Here is a 16,220-nt window from a genome sequence, read left to right on the forward strand (position 1 = left end):
GCATTGAGTGCTACCCTCCATAGGAGGTCCTGATGGGCTCTCAGGTTGTTGGTAGGCACACCAGAATCGCGGTCCTGAGCATAAGAGCTGTCCGCGTGGGAAGACACTGATGTGTGTCCGGATGGCCATGGAGGTGCTGAAAAATCATGGGCAGAGTCTCTGACTCTACCAGACCTTGCCCAGCTCGGCACCTGGGACCGGTACCGGAAGGCGCAGATCTGGACCTGCGACCAGAGCGGTGCCAGGAGGTCGACCGAGATCTCGAGGTTGGGAGCGGCTACGGGAGCCACAGTGCCTGTAGCGGTGTTGGGAGCCGGAACGGTGTCGAGATTATCGGGTCGGTGAACGGGACACCGACCTGCGTGGCGAGTGCGACCCGTGCCGAGGAGAACAGCATCGGGACTGCAAGTGGCTTCGGGAGCGGGAGCGCCAATGGGACTTGGAGCCTCTGCGGGACCGTGATCATGAACGGTGCCCCTCTGCTGCGCCGACAGAGGATGGTCGTATCAAGGAGGCTTGCCAAGAGACTGTATTACCCACACTGTCGGTGCCGGGGATTCAGGCAGCATCTATTCTGTCATGGCAATGAGATCCCTCGCCGTTGGAAATGTCTCCGGCGTGGAGGGAACAGTAAGCTCGACCACAGCGAGCACCGGGGAGCTGTCAGACACCGGATTCGACAGCCCTCGTGGGACCGGGATCGACGGTGCTGACGTCGTCAGTGCCTCAGCAGGTGTCGGTGCCGGGTGATCCGGCTTAGACAGGCTCTCTGTCTGCGGTGCCGTTGGCACGGAAGCAGCAGGAGCAGGAAGCTCAACCACGGCCTGTGCCGGGGAGCGGTCAGGCACTGGATTCGACGGCCCTTGTGGGACTGGGATTGACGGTGCCTACGTTGTCGGTGCCGATGCTGTCGGTACCACGGCAGGTGTCGGTGCCGGGCGATCCGACTTAGATGAGCTCTCTGGCTGCGGTGTAGTTGGCATGGAAGCAGCAGGAGCAGGAAGCTCAACCACGGTGCATGCCGGGGAGCAGGCAGGCACTGGATTCGATGGCCCCGCGGGACCGGAATCAACGGTGCCGGCGTCCTCAGTGCCTCTGCAGGTGTCGGTGCCTGGCGATCCGACGTAAACGAGCTCTCTGGCTGCGGTGCAGTTGACACAGAAGCAGCAGGAGCAGGGAGCTCAACCACGGCGTGTGCCGGGGAGCTGTCGGGCACTGGCAGGAGGAGTCGTGGCTTTCTCAACCCCAGAGAGAGAGAGCGGTGCCGAGTCGACGTTGGTGCCGGTAACGGCCGGTGCCGGCGGGGTCCAGTGCCGAGGAGGCGCTTCTGTCCGCCGAGTGGCCAGCGCTCGGTGCAGAAGGTGGAGGATAAATGAAAGTGCCGTTGCATGTTGTTCTTGGCTTAAAAGCCTTGCAAATGGGTCACTTAGCTGTGAAATGCGATTCCCCGAGGCACTGCAAACAGGAGTCGTGTGGATCTCCTGTCAGCAACGGCCTGTGGCAGGCCAAGCACAGATTAAGAACTGGTGAGCTGGGCATGGGCTCCGGCACCGGTTGCGGGGAAGGGGCTACTCCCCAAACCCCGCTAACTATTACTTACTATGCAAGTAAAGAAAAAACATATAAGTATATAAATATATATATAAAAGGATTATAACTATATACACAAGAATTACGAGTACCTAGGGAAGTGGGTCAGCTAAGCTGCACTCCACTGTTCCAACGACCGACACGGGCGGTAAGAAGGAACTGAAGGGCGGCTGGGTCGGCAGGGGTATATATCCGGCGCCATAGCGGCGCCACTCCAGGGGGCGCCCTGCCGACCCACCGAGTGTTGCTAGGGTAAAAATCTTCTGACGAACATGCACGCGGCGCGCACACACCTAACTGGAATGGATATGAGCAAGCACTCGAAGAAGAACAAACATGACTTCACCTGATATTTTACAGAAACTGAAAGGTTAAGTGGCAGATGATAAAGAAAATACAGTAAAGCAAACCCCCCAAATTACTGGATTGCAAGTCATTAAAGGAAATAAACAATATTTTTAAAAATTAAATTGTAGTAAGCAGAACAGCAATAGCACAGTAAAACCTGTACAAGTAACCATCTTTACTTGGCAATTTCCTGCTGTAAGAAACTGTTACTGTAAAATCCCCAAATGTACTGAGTACAATTCTGCTCCACCTTTATTAGAAGACCAACACGGTAAGGTAAGTGATTTTTGTCAGATCTTTGGGTAGTCACTTAAAACAGATTTCACTGTGGTAATGATTATTCTAGTTGCGTACAGAACATGTGAAATAGCTTGCTACAAAAAAACCCAGACATGAGAGCTGCAGAAGTCTGGAGTCTTCTCCAGAATCTGCCACAGATTTTTGGAGTCAATTGTACCTGTGAAAGCGAGTCCAAAATGCTACTAGTCTGATTTGCATATGTGAAAATGACCATACAAGATATGGAACATTGGGCCCTACATACTTGGAAAAGCAACTCAGACAAATAGAGTTTTAAATCTTACCTTCTTCGTATTTGGCTTGATACATCGAACGAAGAAAGGATTAGAGGAACTTAATGTTGCCATCAAGGAATGGAGTGAATCCTAAAACAAAAGGTAGAAGAGAAGACAGTACTTTATAAATGGCTTTTTCTTAAGTCCTACACTTTAGCTCTCTCAAAACTAAGCATTGCAGGCAGTCCCTATAGCAACACCTAGTGACGTAGACTAGAAATTACAGTAGTACAAGGTTTTCCATGATAGTCAGTCATGCTAATGGGATACAGGCCTTAACATGTGAGGTGACATACTGCTCTATTGTTTTCCCTTTTGATTAAAAATACTGAGAAGAGTTCTGATCAGCATGAAGAAAGCTCTTTTTACAAAGGTACACCATCAACTTGAAAATCTCATTTCTGTCTCAAAATGCTGAACCTGTTGTAGTTACAAGTAACACTTAAGAATTCTGTCCTGCATTGTGATCTGTATGTATGCATTGCTGTGCCCATGCAAATCACAATGCACGATCCAGGTATAAGATAACATTGTTACTGAAAGCAGTTAGCAAACATAATTTCCCCTCCTCCCATTTTCCCCCAGTTTTTCTATTCTGTGCATTTGACAGCATTTTGTGTATAGTCGGTTTCACTCTTTCTCCTATATGGCAATCAGTTTCTCTCTTGATGAAAAGACACTTATAAGAAAGATACTAAATCAACAACGACAAAGAAAAACCTAGCTCTAGTACTTCAGAAGTTCTTTAAAAAGTAACGTTAAAATTGTGTTTAAAAAACACTCTTTCAGAAACTAGATTTAAAAAAAAAAATCAATGAACAAAATTCACGTTGCGTATATCTGTAACAAAGACATTCATGTATTTTACTAAGTGTAGCTGTAATTTAACTTAAAATACAGGGCATCAGAGGCACGTTTTTCCATTAAATAAAATTCCTATAATATCCTTAGCAAGAAAACATCAAGTTTACAATACAATATAAAAAATAAAACTGATTACATATATATTGTGCAATTATACACACACAGTATTTTCTCCTCTGCACTAACAGAATTCTGAATTATAAAATACACAATATAACATAGATTATCTAATGTATTATTACCTCATTTAACTGGAAATAAAGGTCGCCAATGAAGTCATCATCCCTCTTCTGACAAGTATTATTTACATGAAAAATTCACCCCTTCACTGAACTGCCAATTTAACGTTCCCCCATTCTATTTGAGGAGATACTGAGATGTTTTTGTAAATCTATTACAATGGGGGCAAAGAAAGCAAATGCTGAAGTGATTTGAAACTTGATCATTATTTCCAGTGTGTCTGGTTAACCATTGTTTGCTACAGAACAAAGAGGGGAAAAGAACAAAGCAGCAAATATGTCATAGAAAAGGCTCCAGCTTCTAGCAGTAAAACATTTACCTCTTGAAAAAAATGTAAGCTTTATCCATGCTTAAGCTGTGTGAACACTATGTTTCAGGACAACTTGACTAACCTTGGTGATCTCTGACAATAGATCAGGGATCGGCAACCTCTGGCACGCGGCTTGCCAGGGTAAGCACCCTAGTGGGCCGGGCCAGTTTGTTTACCTGTTGCATCGGCAGGTTCAGCCGATCATGGCTCCCACTGGCCGCGGTTCATCGGTCCAGGCCAATGGGGTTGCAGGAAGCAGCACGGGCCGAGGAATGTGTTGGCTGCGGCTTCCTGCTACCCCATTGGCCTGGAGCGGCGAACCGCGGCCAGTGGGAGCCACGATCAGCCGAACCTGCTGACGCGGCAGATAAACAAACTGGCCCGGCCCGCCAGGATGCTTATCCTGGCGAGCCGTGTGCCAGAGTTTGCTGACCCCTGCAATAGAGGATAGCAGTCATGGCAATCACTTTGTAAATGTAACAGGGAAGGCAAGTGAGCCTGAACAAAGGTAGGATGATGATATATTCCATTTTCACATGCAGCTCAGCTCTGGATTGATCTCATGAACTACTAACATCCTGGACTCCCACTGCCACCCAAGTCAATGGGATAGGAGGATGCTCACCACACCTTAAGATAGGATCTAGAGACTACTCTGAATCAGGGTCATTAAAAATCAATAACCAAGTTGTCATAATGAATCGTCACCAGTTCTATTCCTTTACATTTTAAACTTTTGAACAAATCATGTATTGTTCAGGGCCCCTGGGGGAGAGGAGACAAAGAGAAAGAAGGGGCCTGATTTTCCCTTCCCTTACATCTTCTGTAGTCATTTACCCCGGGGCAAAGTGAGTGCAAAACACTGCTACTCCTACGCGGTAACCTCTCACGCTTGCTTTGCCCAAGTGCAAATGACTGCAAAGGCAGCAGTGAATCAAGCCCTCGGTAATCTGAAAAGATACCAAGGCGGGTTAGGAGAATGAGCTTCTGCGGCCAATGGCGCTCCACAACCTCAAGAGGGTGCTGTGTGTTACTCAAGGGTCAGAGCCATTTCTCCAGCCTCACTTGTGTATGCAGCATGCACCAACCAAGGGGATGCAGTGCTCCTTTTCAAAGGAATAGCAGTGTTCATCTCACCATATGTTCCGTAGGTTGTTCTGTCCAGCACAACAAAAAGGCATCAGAGCAAGATTTTCTTTGTAATGATTCCACTAGCAATGGGCTCGATTCTGCTTTTGTTTGTACTGGTATAAAGGTGGAATAACGCCAATGAAAAGGAGTTAGTCTGAACTTATAACTAATGTAACTCAGAGCAGAATTTGGACCCATCTTTCTTTAAAATAATCACTTTCAGATGAAAATGTTTATGCTGAGTTTCAGCCCAACGGAATTTTTAATGGCTGAATTATAAACCCTGAGTAGCAGGGGAGGTACTTTGACTGGACAGCAGTGAATGAGAGAATACAAAACATATTGTATGGCAGAGAGGGGAAGATGGGGGCTGTCCCCTCCACTCCCCCAACCCTCCCTTTCAGTTCTCTGCTTGGCTATTAGTTGGGCAACGAGAAATGGGGCCAGCTGTTTGGCTGCTGTGCACCCTCCCTCAGGTCCTTGCCTACGTAAGTTAAGCCAGGGCTTACCGCCAGTTAGCTGTCCCATGGAAGATTAGCAGCTTAGCCACTTATGATGCTGCGGATTTTACCGATCATCTGCTTTAAGATGTCAGGAAGGAATTTTGTCCAAAACCACCAAATTGGCAAGTAGTCCTGTGAGTTTTTTCACCTCCTTTGTAGCCTTCTAGAGGCACAGTTGGGTTAGAAACAAGGATTCGAGGTTTTTATATTGCTGTTAAACTACCCACTCTTGACGACTAGCAGCTGGTGTCCAGTGCGAGTAAAGACTAAACTGCCAGCTTCCAGAGGTAAACGAGACCCAGGATTGTGCAAGTGGGCTGTGTGCTTATAAGGGGGAAGGAGCTTGAAGTTTTTGTGGACTGAGTTTTCCCCCACCCAGCATTGTGACTTCTGTCACTCCATCCCCTTAAGAGGGAGGAAGGGAGGAGAGGTTTCGTAACTGAATCATGACCAGAGACGGCCTACCCCAAGTTAGTTTTTGGTTCATTATAAAGCCCTGTAACGTGCACTGCAGAACCAATTAAATAGCTGGTACATGACAGCTGGGGGCTGGTAATGTTGTGCCCCTCCCCAAGATATAATTAATTAATAATTAATAAAGTTGCAGCCTCCCATTTAAACCCATCCCATGTGTCTGACAATCTTTCACCTGCTTCTCCTTGTCCAACAAAGCAGATAATTAAAATGTCGCCCTGCATCCCTATTCAACACAAGGACTGAAAGCATTTTTATTAGGTATTTGGTGCTTATTTTTCCTAGTGTGCAGACCTCGTTTCAGTGTCTCAGGCCAATTTCACAGCTGATTTTGGGATAATTTCACATGTACGGCTGTAAGCACCTCCTAAGTCACAATGTTGGAGCCGCTATGGGCCCGATCTCTGGCTGGTGTAAGTCAGCTCCATTGACTTCAATGGAGCTATGGTGATTTATGCCCACTGAAGGCCTGCTGCTAAGTCCACAGAGGACAGAAGCAATCACAGGGAGCCTTAGGTTTTGTCTGCACTTGCACTTTTGTTAGTCAGGGGTGTGAAAAAAACCACCCCTCTGACCAACTTAAGTTTCACCAACAAAAGAACTGGTGTGGACAGCACTGTGTCAGGAGGAGAGGCTCTCCTGCTAACATCGTTAACCCCACTCTTTGCGGGTAGTTTAGTTATGCCAGCAGAGGAGTGGCTACACAGGAGACCTTACAGTGGCACAGCTATAGCAATACAGCTGTGCCACTGTAAGGTGCATAATGTAGACATAGCCTGAGTCTCCACTGCCTTAGCCCTTTGCTAGTCCTTTACACCTGTGCAAAATGGGTGCAAAATGCTATCCATTCATACTGGAAGCCTTTTGCACTCACTCTGTTCAGGCACAGACTCCCGTGGTTTTACAGGATTATACATTAGCTTAGCCAATTTAAAATAAAAGTGACAGATGGAGAGGCACTTAGGGCCTGTTTACACTTAAAACACTACAGCACTTCAGCGAAGACACTACTTACGTTGAAGGGAAAGTTCTCCTATCACCATAGGCAATCCACCTCCCTAAGAGGTAGCAGCTAGGTTGATGGGAGAATTCTCCTGCTGACCTAGCACTGTCTACACTGGGGATTACGTCAGACTAACTGCGTCACTCAGGGTGGTGGATTTTTCATACCCCTGCACAACATAATTATACCAATATATGTAATTTCCTAGTGTAGACCAGGCCTAAAAGTAGTGAGACTGTGAAGGAACCAATGATAGAAGCGGAAACTGAGCAAGATGGGGAGTAAGAGCAAGACATACCTATGAAGTCTAGTCCATGGGGAGGCCAACATGGTTAAAACAAGGACAAGTCAATGAATGGGAAGCAACAATTCTTTGAAGACGGAGGTGCTGTGCAGGTCAGCTTCTTCCTGAGGTTAACATTGCTGATTACATGATTAGTGACTGAAGTTTCATATGGGAGGAGGCAACATTTTGGTACTGAAAATTTTCAGCACTTTAAAATCTCCAAGGGACATATACCCCCAACCCAGCCATTCTGAGTCTTCGTTGACTGCTGATTATTTATCATTTGTCAGTTGCTGACAGTGGAGGAGAGGACATACTAACCAACCTTGAACTGTAAGCTGACAGTGGGTTTCCGGTGTTTGCTTCCACATTTAAGGGTGTCTTGGTTGTTCCGACTTGAAACGTGTTCAAACAGATCATATATAAAATCAAGTCTGAAACAGAGAAGGAAAAATCTTTACAAAATATCCCAAGACACCACAAAATTTATCACAGTACAATCCAGAGCAAGCTTTGTTCCATAATGAAAAATAACTCCTATTGACTCTCCTCTTACCTTCAACAACAATTAACCACAGACCTTTCAGATGTATCATTTGTGCAATGAGACCAAGAAAAAACAGTCCAAATGCCATACACTACATTCTCAACACCTCTTCTTGAAAATGAATGGCCAGATTTTATCACTTTTTACTTTATCATTACTCAACCAATTGACCTTAATGGATACTACGCTGGAGTGAAGACCAAGAAATAACATTTCCTGTTTGCTTTTCACAAGGGTGCAAATAACTCTGTGTGGGAACTTAAGCTTCAGCACTTAGTTGTGGGTGTTGTATGTACATTACAGAGGATTACAGGAGGCCCCTCACATCACTTTGACAGCAACATAACCGCTGACTTGAATGGAATTGTTCCTGATTGATATGAGGGTAAGTGAGAAGAGAATCAAGCCCTATAGCTTTAACTCCCCTATTGCATTTATCTGCATATTTCAGCTGAGAGAAATGTGGCCTCAGGCATAACATGAAAACAGTATATACAATTAGGGATTTATTAAAAGGGCATTTTTTTAAAACATCTAAGGGATTTAGGAGCAGGACAAGTCCCACTGACTTTCAACAGGACATATGCACTTAAATCCTTGAAAATCTCCCTGTAAGTCACTTACTACATTACTGTTGTTGTTATTTGTGCTACTGTAGCTCCTGGGAGCCCTCATCACGGACCAGGACCCCCCAGAGCTCGGCATCATACAAACAATGAACAAAAAGATGGTCACTGCCCCAGAGAGCATACAGGCCTGACTGTCAATTCCTTGTGCACCCAAACCCCAAGTGAAGTAAGGGTCAGAGACGTGCAAGGAATACAGAATCAAGCCTTATGAGAGGCACTGACAAAAAAAAAAATCACACATACACAGTATGTAAAGTATGTAAAGTACCTTGAAAATATGAAGTATCCTGGGCCAAATTCTAATGCATTTATTCACACTGAGTAGTACCTTACTCCTCTAAGGTCTGGTCTACACTATGCGTTTATACCTAATTTAGCAGCGTTAAACCGATTTAACCCTGCACCCGTCCACGTAATGAAGCCCTTTATATCGATATAAAGAGTTCTTAAAACCGATTTCTGTACTCCTCCCCCGACGAGGTGAGTAGCGCTGAAAGCGGACTGCCATGTCAGATTAGGGTTAGTGTGGAAACAATTCGACGGTACTGGTCTCCGGGTGGTATCCCACAGTGCACCATTGTGACCGCTCTGAAAAGCGATCTGAACTCGGACGCACTGGCCAGGTAGACAGGAAAAGCCCCGTGAATTTTGAATTTCATTTCCTGTTTGCCCAGCGTGGAGCTCTAATCAGCATGGGTAGCCATGCAGTCCCAAATCCAAAAAGAGCTCCAGCATGGACCGCACGGGAGATACTAGATCTGATCGCTGTATGGGGAAACAAATCTGTTCTATCAGAGCTCCGTTCCAGAAGACGAAATGACAAAGCAGGGACTCAACACAGTGCTGTGTGACAAGCGTAATGGAAAGCCAAAGAATCAAATGGACGCTCATGGGGGTGGGGGGGAACTGAAGACTCGAGCTATCCCCCAGTTCCTGCAGTCTCCGAAAAGCATTTGCATTCTTGGCTGAGCTCCCAATGCCTGAAGGGTCAAAAACATTGTCACCAGTGGTTCAGGGAATATGTCGTCAATTTACCCCCTCTTCTCCCCCTCACAGAAAAGGGAAAAAAATCGTTTCTCGCCTCTTTTCAATGTCACCATATGTCTACTGGATGCTGCTGGTAGACGGGGTGCTGCAGCGCTAAACAGCAGCATCCTCTCCCCTCCCCTCCCCGGTGGCTGACGGTAAGATACAATATGACTGACAGCCGTCCTCGTCATCATCCTGTGAGTGCTCCTGGCTGACCTCGCTGAGGTCGGCCGGTGGCGCCTGGGCAAAAATGGGAATGACTCCCAGTCATTCCCTTCTTTAAGCTTTGTGTCCTGGAGATTCAGTCCTGGCAGATGGTGCAATAGGGCTGGTAACCATTCTCATCATAGCGGCTGGAGGCTTGGCTCCTCTCCCCCCCTTTCATGTCTAATGGAGATTCTGGACTATCATAGCAGCAGGAGGCTGTACTCCTCCCCCCCCACACCCTTTAATGAGTAATGGAGATGTCCTGCCTGGAATATCATAGCAGCTAGAGGCTGCCTCCCCCTCATTTTATCTCAAAAAAGTCCATGTTTTATTCCTGCATTCTTTATTACTTCTACACACAAATGGAGGATAACTCCACGGTAGCCCAGGAGGGTGTGGGAGGAGGGAAGCAATGGGTGGGGGTTGGCAGGGGTACCCCTAGAATGGCATGCAGGCTCATCATTCCTGGCGGGATGTCTGGGCTGCTGACCAGAGCATCTGTGCTCTCTGGTCTCTAGGTAGACTTGCCCCATATTCTAGGCAGGACTGACTCATTTTTAGACAAAACATAAAGAAGCAATGACCTGGAAGTCATTCCATTTTTGTCCATGCGCCCGCCGACCTCAGCGAGGTCAGCCAGGAGCACCCATGAGAGGCAGCGCAATATGAACTGGTAACCATCATGCCATTCGTCCAATGCAGAAGACGGGTGAAAGGGCTGTAACGCGTCTCTGCTACCTTGCAAAGGCAAATGAATGCTGCTGTGTAGCACTGCAGTACCGCGTCTGTCAGCAGCATCCAGCACTCATATGGTGACAGTGACAAAAGGCTAAATGGACTCCATAGTTACCATGCTATGGCGTCTGCCAGGGCAATTCAGAGAAAAAGGGCGCAAAATGATTGTTTGCCGTTGCCTTCACGGAGGAAGGATTGAGTGACAACATTTACCCAGAATCACCCGCGACACTGTTTTTGCTCCATCATGCATTGTGGTCTCAACCCAGAATTCCAATGGGTGAGGGAGACTGCAGAAACTATGGGATAGCTATCCATAGTGCAACGCTCCGGAAATCGACGCTAGTCTCAGTACATGGACGCACACCACTGAATTAATGTGCTTAGTGTGGCCGCGTGCACTCGACTTTATACAATCTGTTTTAAAAAACCGGTTTCTGTAAAATCGGAATAATCCCGTAGTGCAGACATACCCGAATAGATGCACTGCAATCACTAGGAATAAGATACTCTGCCACCTGGTGAGGGTATCAGAATCTGGCCCAATGTGAGAGAGAAGTAGTATTATATTTAGAACTGTACACAAGAGAAGTTCATTAAGTGCCAATCTCCTCAGCCACTTGTTTGTTGCTCACTTCTCCTCAGTAAAGGTCCAACCCTATGTTGCAGGTACTGCTCTCAACTCCCACTGAAATCCGAGCACGTGGCACCTCCCAGCATCATCCCAAGATGCAAATGAACCAACATACCTGCTTTCACGTAACAAGTTTAGGAGATCATCTCTGAAAGTATCTCTGTTTTTCTCTAAGATTCCCCTGACGTCATACTGGACCTAGTAAAAAGCAGAACAGGCTCAGATAAAAAGCACAGTCGTTAAGTACCTCTCACAAAGGCAGTACCATAAAGTGCACTGAGGGAACAGAATGCTTCAGTTAATTTGTGAGTGGCTGTGATTCTGAAACACTGTTTGGAAGCATTTTACCAAATGAAGAAAAGAAAATTACCTCCCCAGCGTAGTGTTTCACTCCAAAGTTGTGAACAGCGACTCTTGGTTTCACATAAAAGGAATTGTTCTAATTTAAGGAAGAATAAAAATATTTTAGTGGAGAAAACAATTGGAATCTAGATAAGCAGCCAAACTGTCTTCAATCTGAATTTGTCCAAACCACTGTCTTTCAGTGAACACCCTAAAAGATTAGTGCTCCAACAGCAAACAACCATTTCTATATCGGTAATAGGATTTGTTAGTCTGGAGCTGCTTCAAACACAGTAACAGGGGATTTATAGTACATTAAAAGGCATTAGACTAACTCTAAGCCATCTGGCAAAGTGATCAGTTAAAGACACGGTGGACAAGAAGGGCTTGCCTGAACTGGCTATTATCAGGTTAGGTAATTGTGAAAACAGAAATATGACTGTATTAAAGGGGGTGTTGTAGGTACACCTTTCCAAGACCTGAAGAAGAACTCTGTGTAGCTTGAAAGCTTGTCTCTCTCGCCAACAGAAGTTGGTCCAATAAAAGATATTATCTCACCCACCTTGTCTCTATATTAAAGGGGCTCTTGTACAATAAAGGTAATGATCATCTGAATATGGACATCAGGCCAGATTCCAGTTTGTCATATCAATGTAAATCGGGAGTAACTCTGGAGAAGTGAATAGAGTTACTCCAGATTTACATTGGTGTAGCTGAGATTAGAATCTGGCCTATTTCACTACCTATGCATATCTATGCATATCTATCTCCACATTGCCTATTTTCAGATAACAAGCTCCCTCTTGCTCCCACTGAAGCAAATGACTTGGCCACTGACTTCACTGGAAATAGAATTGGGCCTAATATGTACTGTAAGATTATGCATCCATGCATATGAATCACAAACCTCTGGAGAAACAAAGGATCTTACAAATGGCACACTAAATAAATTAGAGAATCACATACGGCGTGTTGGGAGTGTAACTTCTCCAACAAGGTGCAGTCAGTCGCTTGAGGAAAATGACTCTCTTCATTGATTAGTGCTAGCAGGCCAAGTTTCTAGATCAGTAAAAATAAAGAGAATGAAGATGAATTAGCCCATCGAGTGTTTACACTGATCTTTCCACTAGTGAAAATCGTCTTGAAGATGCTGTCAAGAGAGGCATAAGCGAACCAATATATCATAAAAACTCTCACAGGAACTGTAACGTTGTTAGAGGAAAAGGATTCCTCTGGGAACGTAAAGCAAGTAAAAGCAAAACAATGGAGGAAAAAGCAGTTATTGAAAATATGAGCACTTTTTTAGCCCAAATTCATTGTTCAAGTGAAGGCAATTTATCCTGTTTTTCTTTAAAATTTGCTTTGGGTGAGCCAGTAGTCCAGCTCGAGCTATATTCTGAATAGCTAGAAACTGCAATGTGGTTATTTGCCCAAGTATTCTCAACCTGAGTTTTGAGGAACACTTCCAAATGGTGCACAGAGCTGTTTCTGTCACAGTGTTGAAGCATGTGTCATAACAATAAACGTCTCTTTTAACTTCATAACAATAAACGTCTCTTTTACAGTATCCAGAATCTTATTTAACCAAATACATTCAAATTTTACTAACCATCACCACATCTAATCTTTTATAAGTGCTTTACAGTATTGATTAATTCTCATAACAGCCCTGGGAAGCGGGCAGGTATTATAGTTCTACCGAAAGGGACACTGAGGTTAAGTAACTTGTCTTATGCCCCAAACGGAATCACTGTTGAACAGGGACAGGAACTCCTGAGTTACTGGTTCCAAGGAGAGAACTTAAATCAATTTCATCTCTCCTCCATCCCAACAAAAACAACATGCACTTACACATATCAACACTCCGTGTAGCTGTTTCACAGGTTTTGTGTTTCTTTGGTGTACATTCAACCATAATCAATTTTATGGATGGAAGAAAACGGGGGGAGGGGAAACTAATAAAAACACAGGAGGACAGAAATAAATTGCAGAAGTGACCTGGAGACACTATGGCAGTGAGGGGGAAACGGGCAATAAGAGAAGACTAGATACATTGAAATGCGAAGTTTAACATTCAGGAAAAGGAATTTAAGAGCAGAGATAGAATATATAACCCCCATCTCAACAAAACCCCACCCAACAAAGCAATTTAAAAACTGTGGAATTAATCTGACCTTTGTCAACCATCCTACAGTTCATTTTGCTTGTATGTTTCATCTCTTCCACCCAGCCATTTGTATGTCTTGTCTATTTAGGTTGTAAAGAGTTCAGGCAGGGACTCTCTCTTTATCTAAATTTCTACAGTGCCTAGTGCAATCGAATCCTGATCATGGTTGAAGTCCCGAAGCATCATAGTAATGTGAATCTCTCTCCAAGCTATCTCTTTAATGATTTCACAACACATTCTTGTATGCAACCATGCACTGTAAATTATAGGCAAAGTGAGGAAATCAGGATTGGGAGGGGTATATGTTCATGAAAGTATACTGATCCAATGAAAGTGATCCACAATATACTAAAGCTTGAAAACTACTGTATTAAAAGATTAACATTTAAACAAATAAAATATAGGCTGCCTTTTGACCACATGCTGCTTTAAAATTCCTGCTCACACAAGTGATGAGAACACAGTAATCTGTCCAAGCATACTACAATATCAAATAACATATTACCTTTTCAATCAGGTCCAGGCACTCTCCATTGTCTGTCCAGTCAATATCTTTCCAAACTAGTCCTTCTCTAGTGTAAGAAAAGAGAGGACATTTTATTCATAATTACAAATGTGTTGGGAGGAGAGGCATTTGCTATGCCTATCATGCAAGTTAGGGTAAAATCAATTTTAAAAAAATAATAATATGCAGCTATAGGCCAGGATTTTTAAAATGTGCTTATGGGAGTTAGGCACTCAAATCCCATTGAATGTCAAGGCTTTGGTTATTTCTCTCCCCAGGCACCTTTCAAACTCCAGCAGTAATTCTTACCTGCTATATTCCAGTTGCTCCAAGGAAAAAATGTGCTTGTTGAAATATTCCTGAAGCTTTTCATTTGCATAGTTAATATTGAACTGCTCAAAATGATTAACCTGAAAAACCACAGACATTCAAAGGTAAAAACTTCCAACTCCATTTGTTTTGTAAATGATAAACTGATTTGTTTCAGGTTCTAAAGCATTTGATAATCCAGTTCTAGAGAAGTTAAATGGAATTGTGGAACAATGACATACATAAAAATTAAAGAATAAATTCCCAGCAATTTTTTTGGAACATACCTCAAAGTTTTCAAATCCAAATATATCAAGAATTCCGATGGACTTGAAATCTTCTTTGCCTCTGATTCTGCTGTTGATTTTTTTAATAACCCATGCAAAACACTGGGAGTAAAGTGCCATAGCCATAGAATCTCTGCTATCTACTGCCTGCATTGGAGAGGTAATACACAGCATAGTAATTTAATTAGAAACCACATTTTGCCAATGTCCTTTGCCCAGTGCAATGAAAAAGTAGTTTTATATTTCTATCAGGTCTGTATACATTACATTGGTTACAATTAAAGCACTAATGATTGAAAGCTCCATTGTGAGTTATTATAACTCAGTATTTATACTGCATTTAAAAAGAAGTTAAGGTTTCAAAGTAAAACTCTCAAAAATTAGGAAATACCACAATTAAGGGTGTCTGTGCTACCTAAATTCAGCTCCTTTGTACATAAACATATATAATCTGAATGTACAGTATGCTTTTCCCTAACCTCATTCTCAGAAGTGGCTGAACCATATTTTGCTGAAACTTTCCAAAACTGAGCCTGAGGTAGGCATCTATCTGGCTTGGGAAATTTTAACCCAAATGGTTCAAGTCTTACAAAATTATAGACAACTAAAAACAAGATCCTACAGTGAGAAGTGGTGAGCAACTTTAAATAAATAAAGATATACCTATCTCATAGTACTGGAAGGGGCCCTGAAAGGTCATCAAGTCCAGCCTCCTGCCTTCACTAGCAGGACCAAGTACTGATTTTGCTCCAGTTCTCTAAGTGGCCCCCTCAAGGATTGAAGTTATAACCCTGGGTTTAGCAGGCCAATGCTCAAGCCACTGAGCTATCCCTCCTCCCTCTAGCCAAAGGAAGCCCTTCCTGCTCCACCTACAGAGATCTATAAAATCATGATTGGTCTGGAGAAAGCAAATAGTGCTTTTTACCATTTCCCACAATTCAAAAGCCAGCAGTTATGCAATGCAATTAATAGGCAGCAAGCTGAATACAAACAAGAGGAAGTACTTTTTCACACAATGCATAATGAATTGTGGAACTCATTGTCGTGGGATGCTGTGAAGGTCAAAAGTATAACTGTATTCAAGAAAAGAACTAGATAAGTTCATGGAGGATAAGTCCATCAATGGCTATTAGCCAAGATGGTCAGGGATGCAACCCCATGCACAAGGTGAGTCTAAATCTCTGACTGCCAAAAAAACAAAGAGGAAGACTGGGTGGATCACTCCAACTGCTCTGCTCTGTATGTGGCCCTGAACTTTGGTACTGGCTGCTCTGGCTAGACCATTGATCTAGATCAGCATGGCAGCTCTCATGTTCTTATAATTACTAGATGGACATCCATAGAGATTTCTAAAAATCTAAGGGCCAGATTCTTATCCCACACTGAATAGCTCTGTACCACAAGAGAAGCCTCAGTGCAATCAAGGGAGCTACCTGCAGAGTAAGGTACTACTCAATGTGAGTCAGGATATCTGCAGAACATGCCCCTAAATAAATAATTAGGCA

At 44.1% G+C, this 16,220-nt stretch overlaps 1 protein-coding gene across 1 annotated transcript in view; it reads right to left on the minus strand.

The window, feature by feature from the left end:
- The window catches only part of MYO10 (myosin X), a 255,360-nt gene that overhangs the window by 83,971 nt on the left and 155,169 nt on the right, over positions 1 to 16,220 (minus strand). Inside the window, exons 12-19 of the mRNA XM_032789754.1 lie at positions 14,716 to 14,862; positions 14,429 to 14,529; positions 14,120 to 14,186; positions 12,414 to 12,506; positions 11,476 to 11,544; positions 11,221 to 11,303; positions 7,650 to 7,758; positions 2,523 to 2,603 (exon numbers count right to left, since the gene is read on the minus strand). Coding sequence (XP_032645645.1) covers positions 2,523 to 2,603; positions 7,650 to 7,758; positions 11,221 to 11,303; positions 11,476 to 11,544; positions 12,414 to 12,506; positions 14,120 to 14,186; positions 14,429 to 14,529; positions 14,716 to 14,862 — 750 coding nt within the window. The remainder of the gene's footprint in view (positions 1 to 2,522; positions 2,604 to 7,649; positions 7,759 to 11,220; positions 11,304 to 11,475; positions 11,545 to 12,413; positions 12,507 to 14,119; positions 14,187 to 14,428; positions 14,530 to 14,715; positions 14,863 to 16,220) is intronic.

This window comes from Chelonoidis abingdonii, chromosome 2 (assembly GCF_003597395.2).
Source record: "Chelonoidis abingdonii isolate Lonesome George chromosome 2, CheloAbing_2.0, whole genome shotgun sequence".
Lineage (NCBI taxonomy): Eukaryota > Metazoa > Chordata > Testudines > Testudinidae > Chelonoidis > Chelonoidis abingdonii.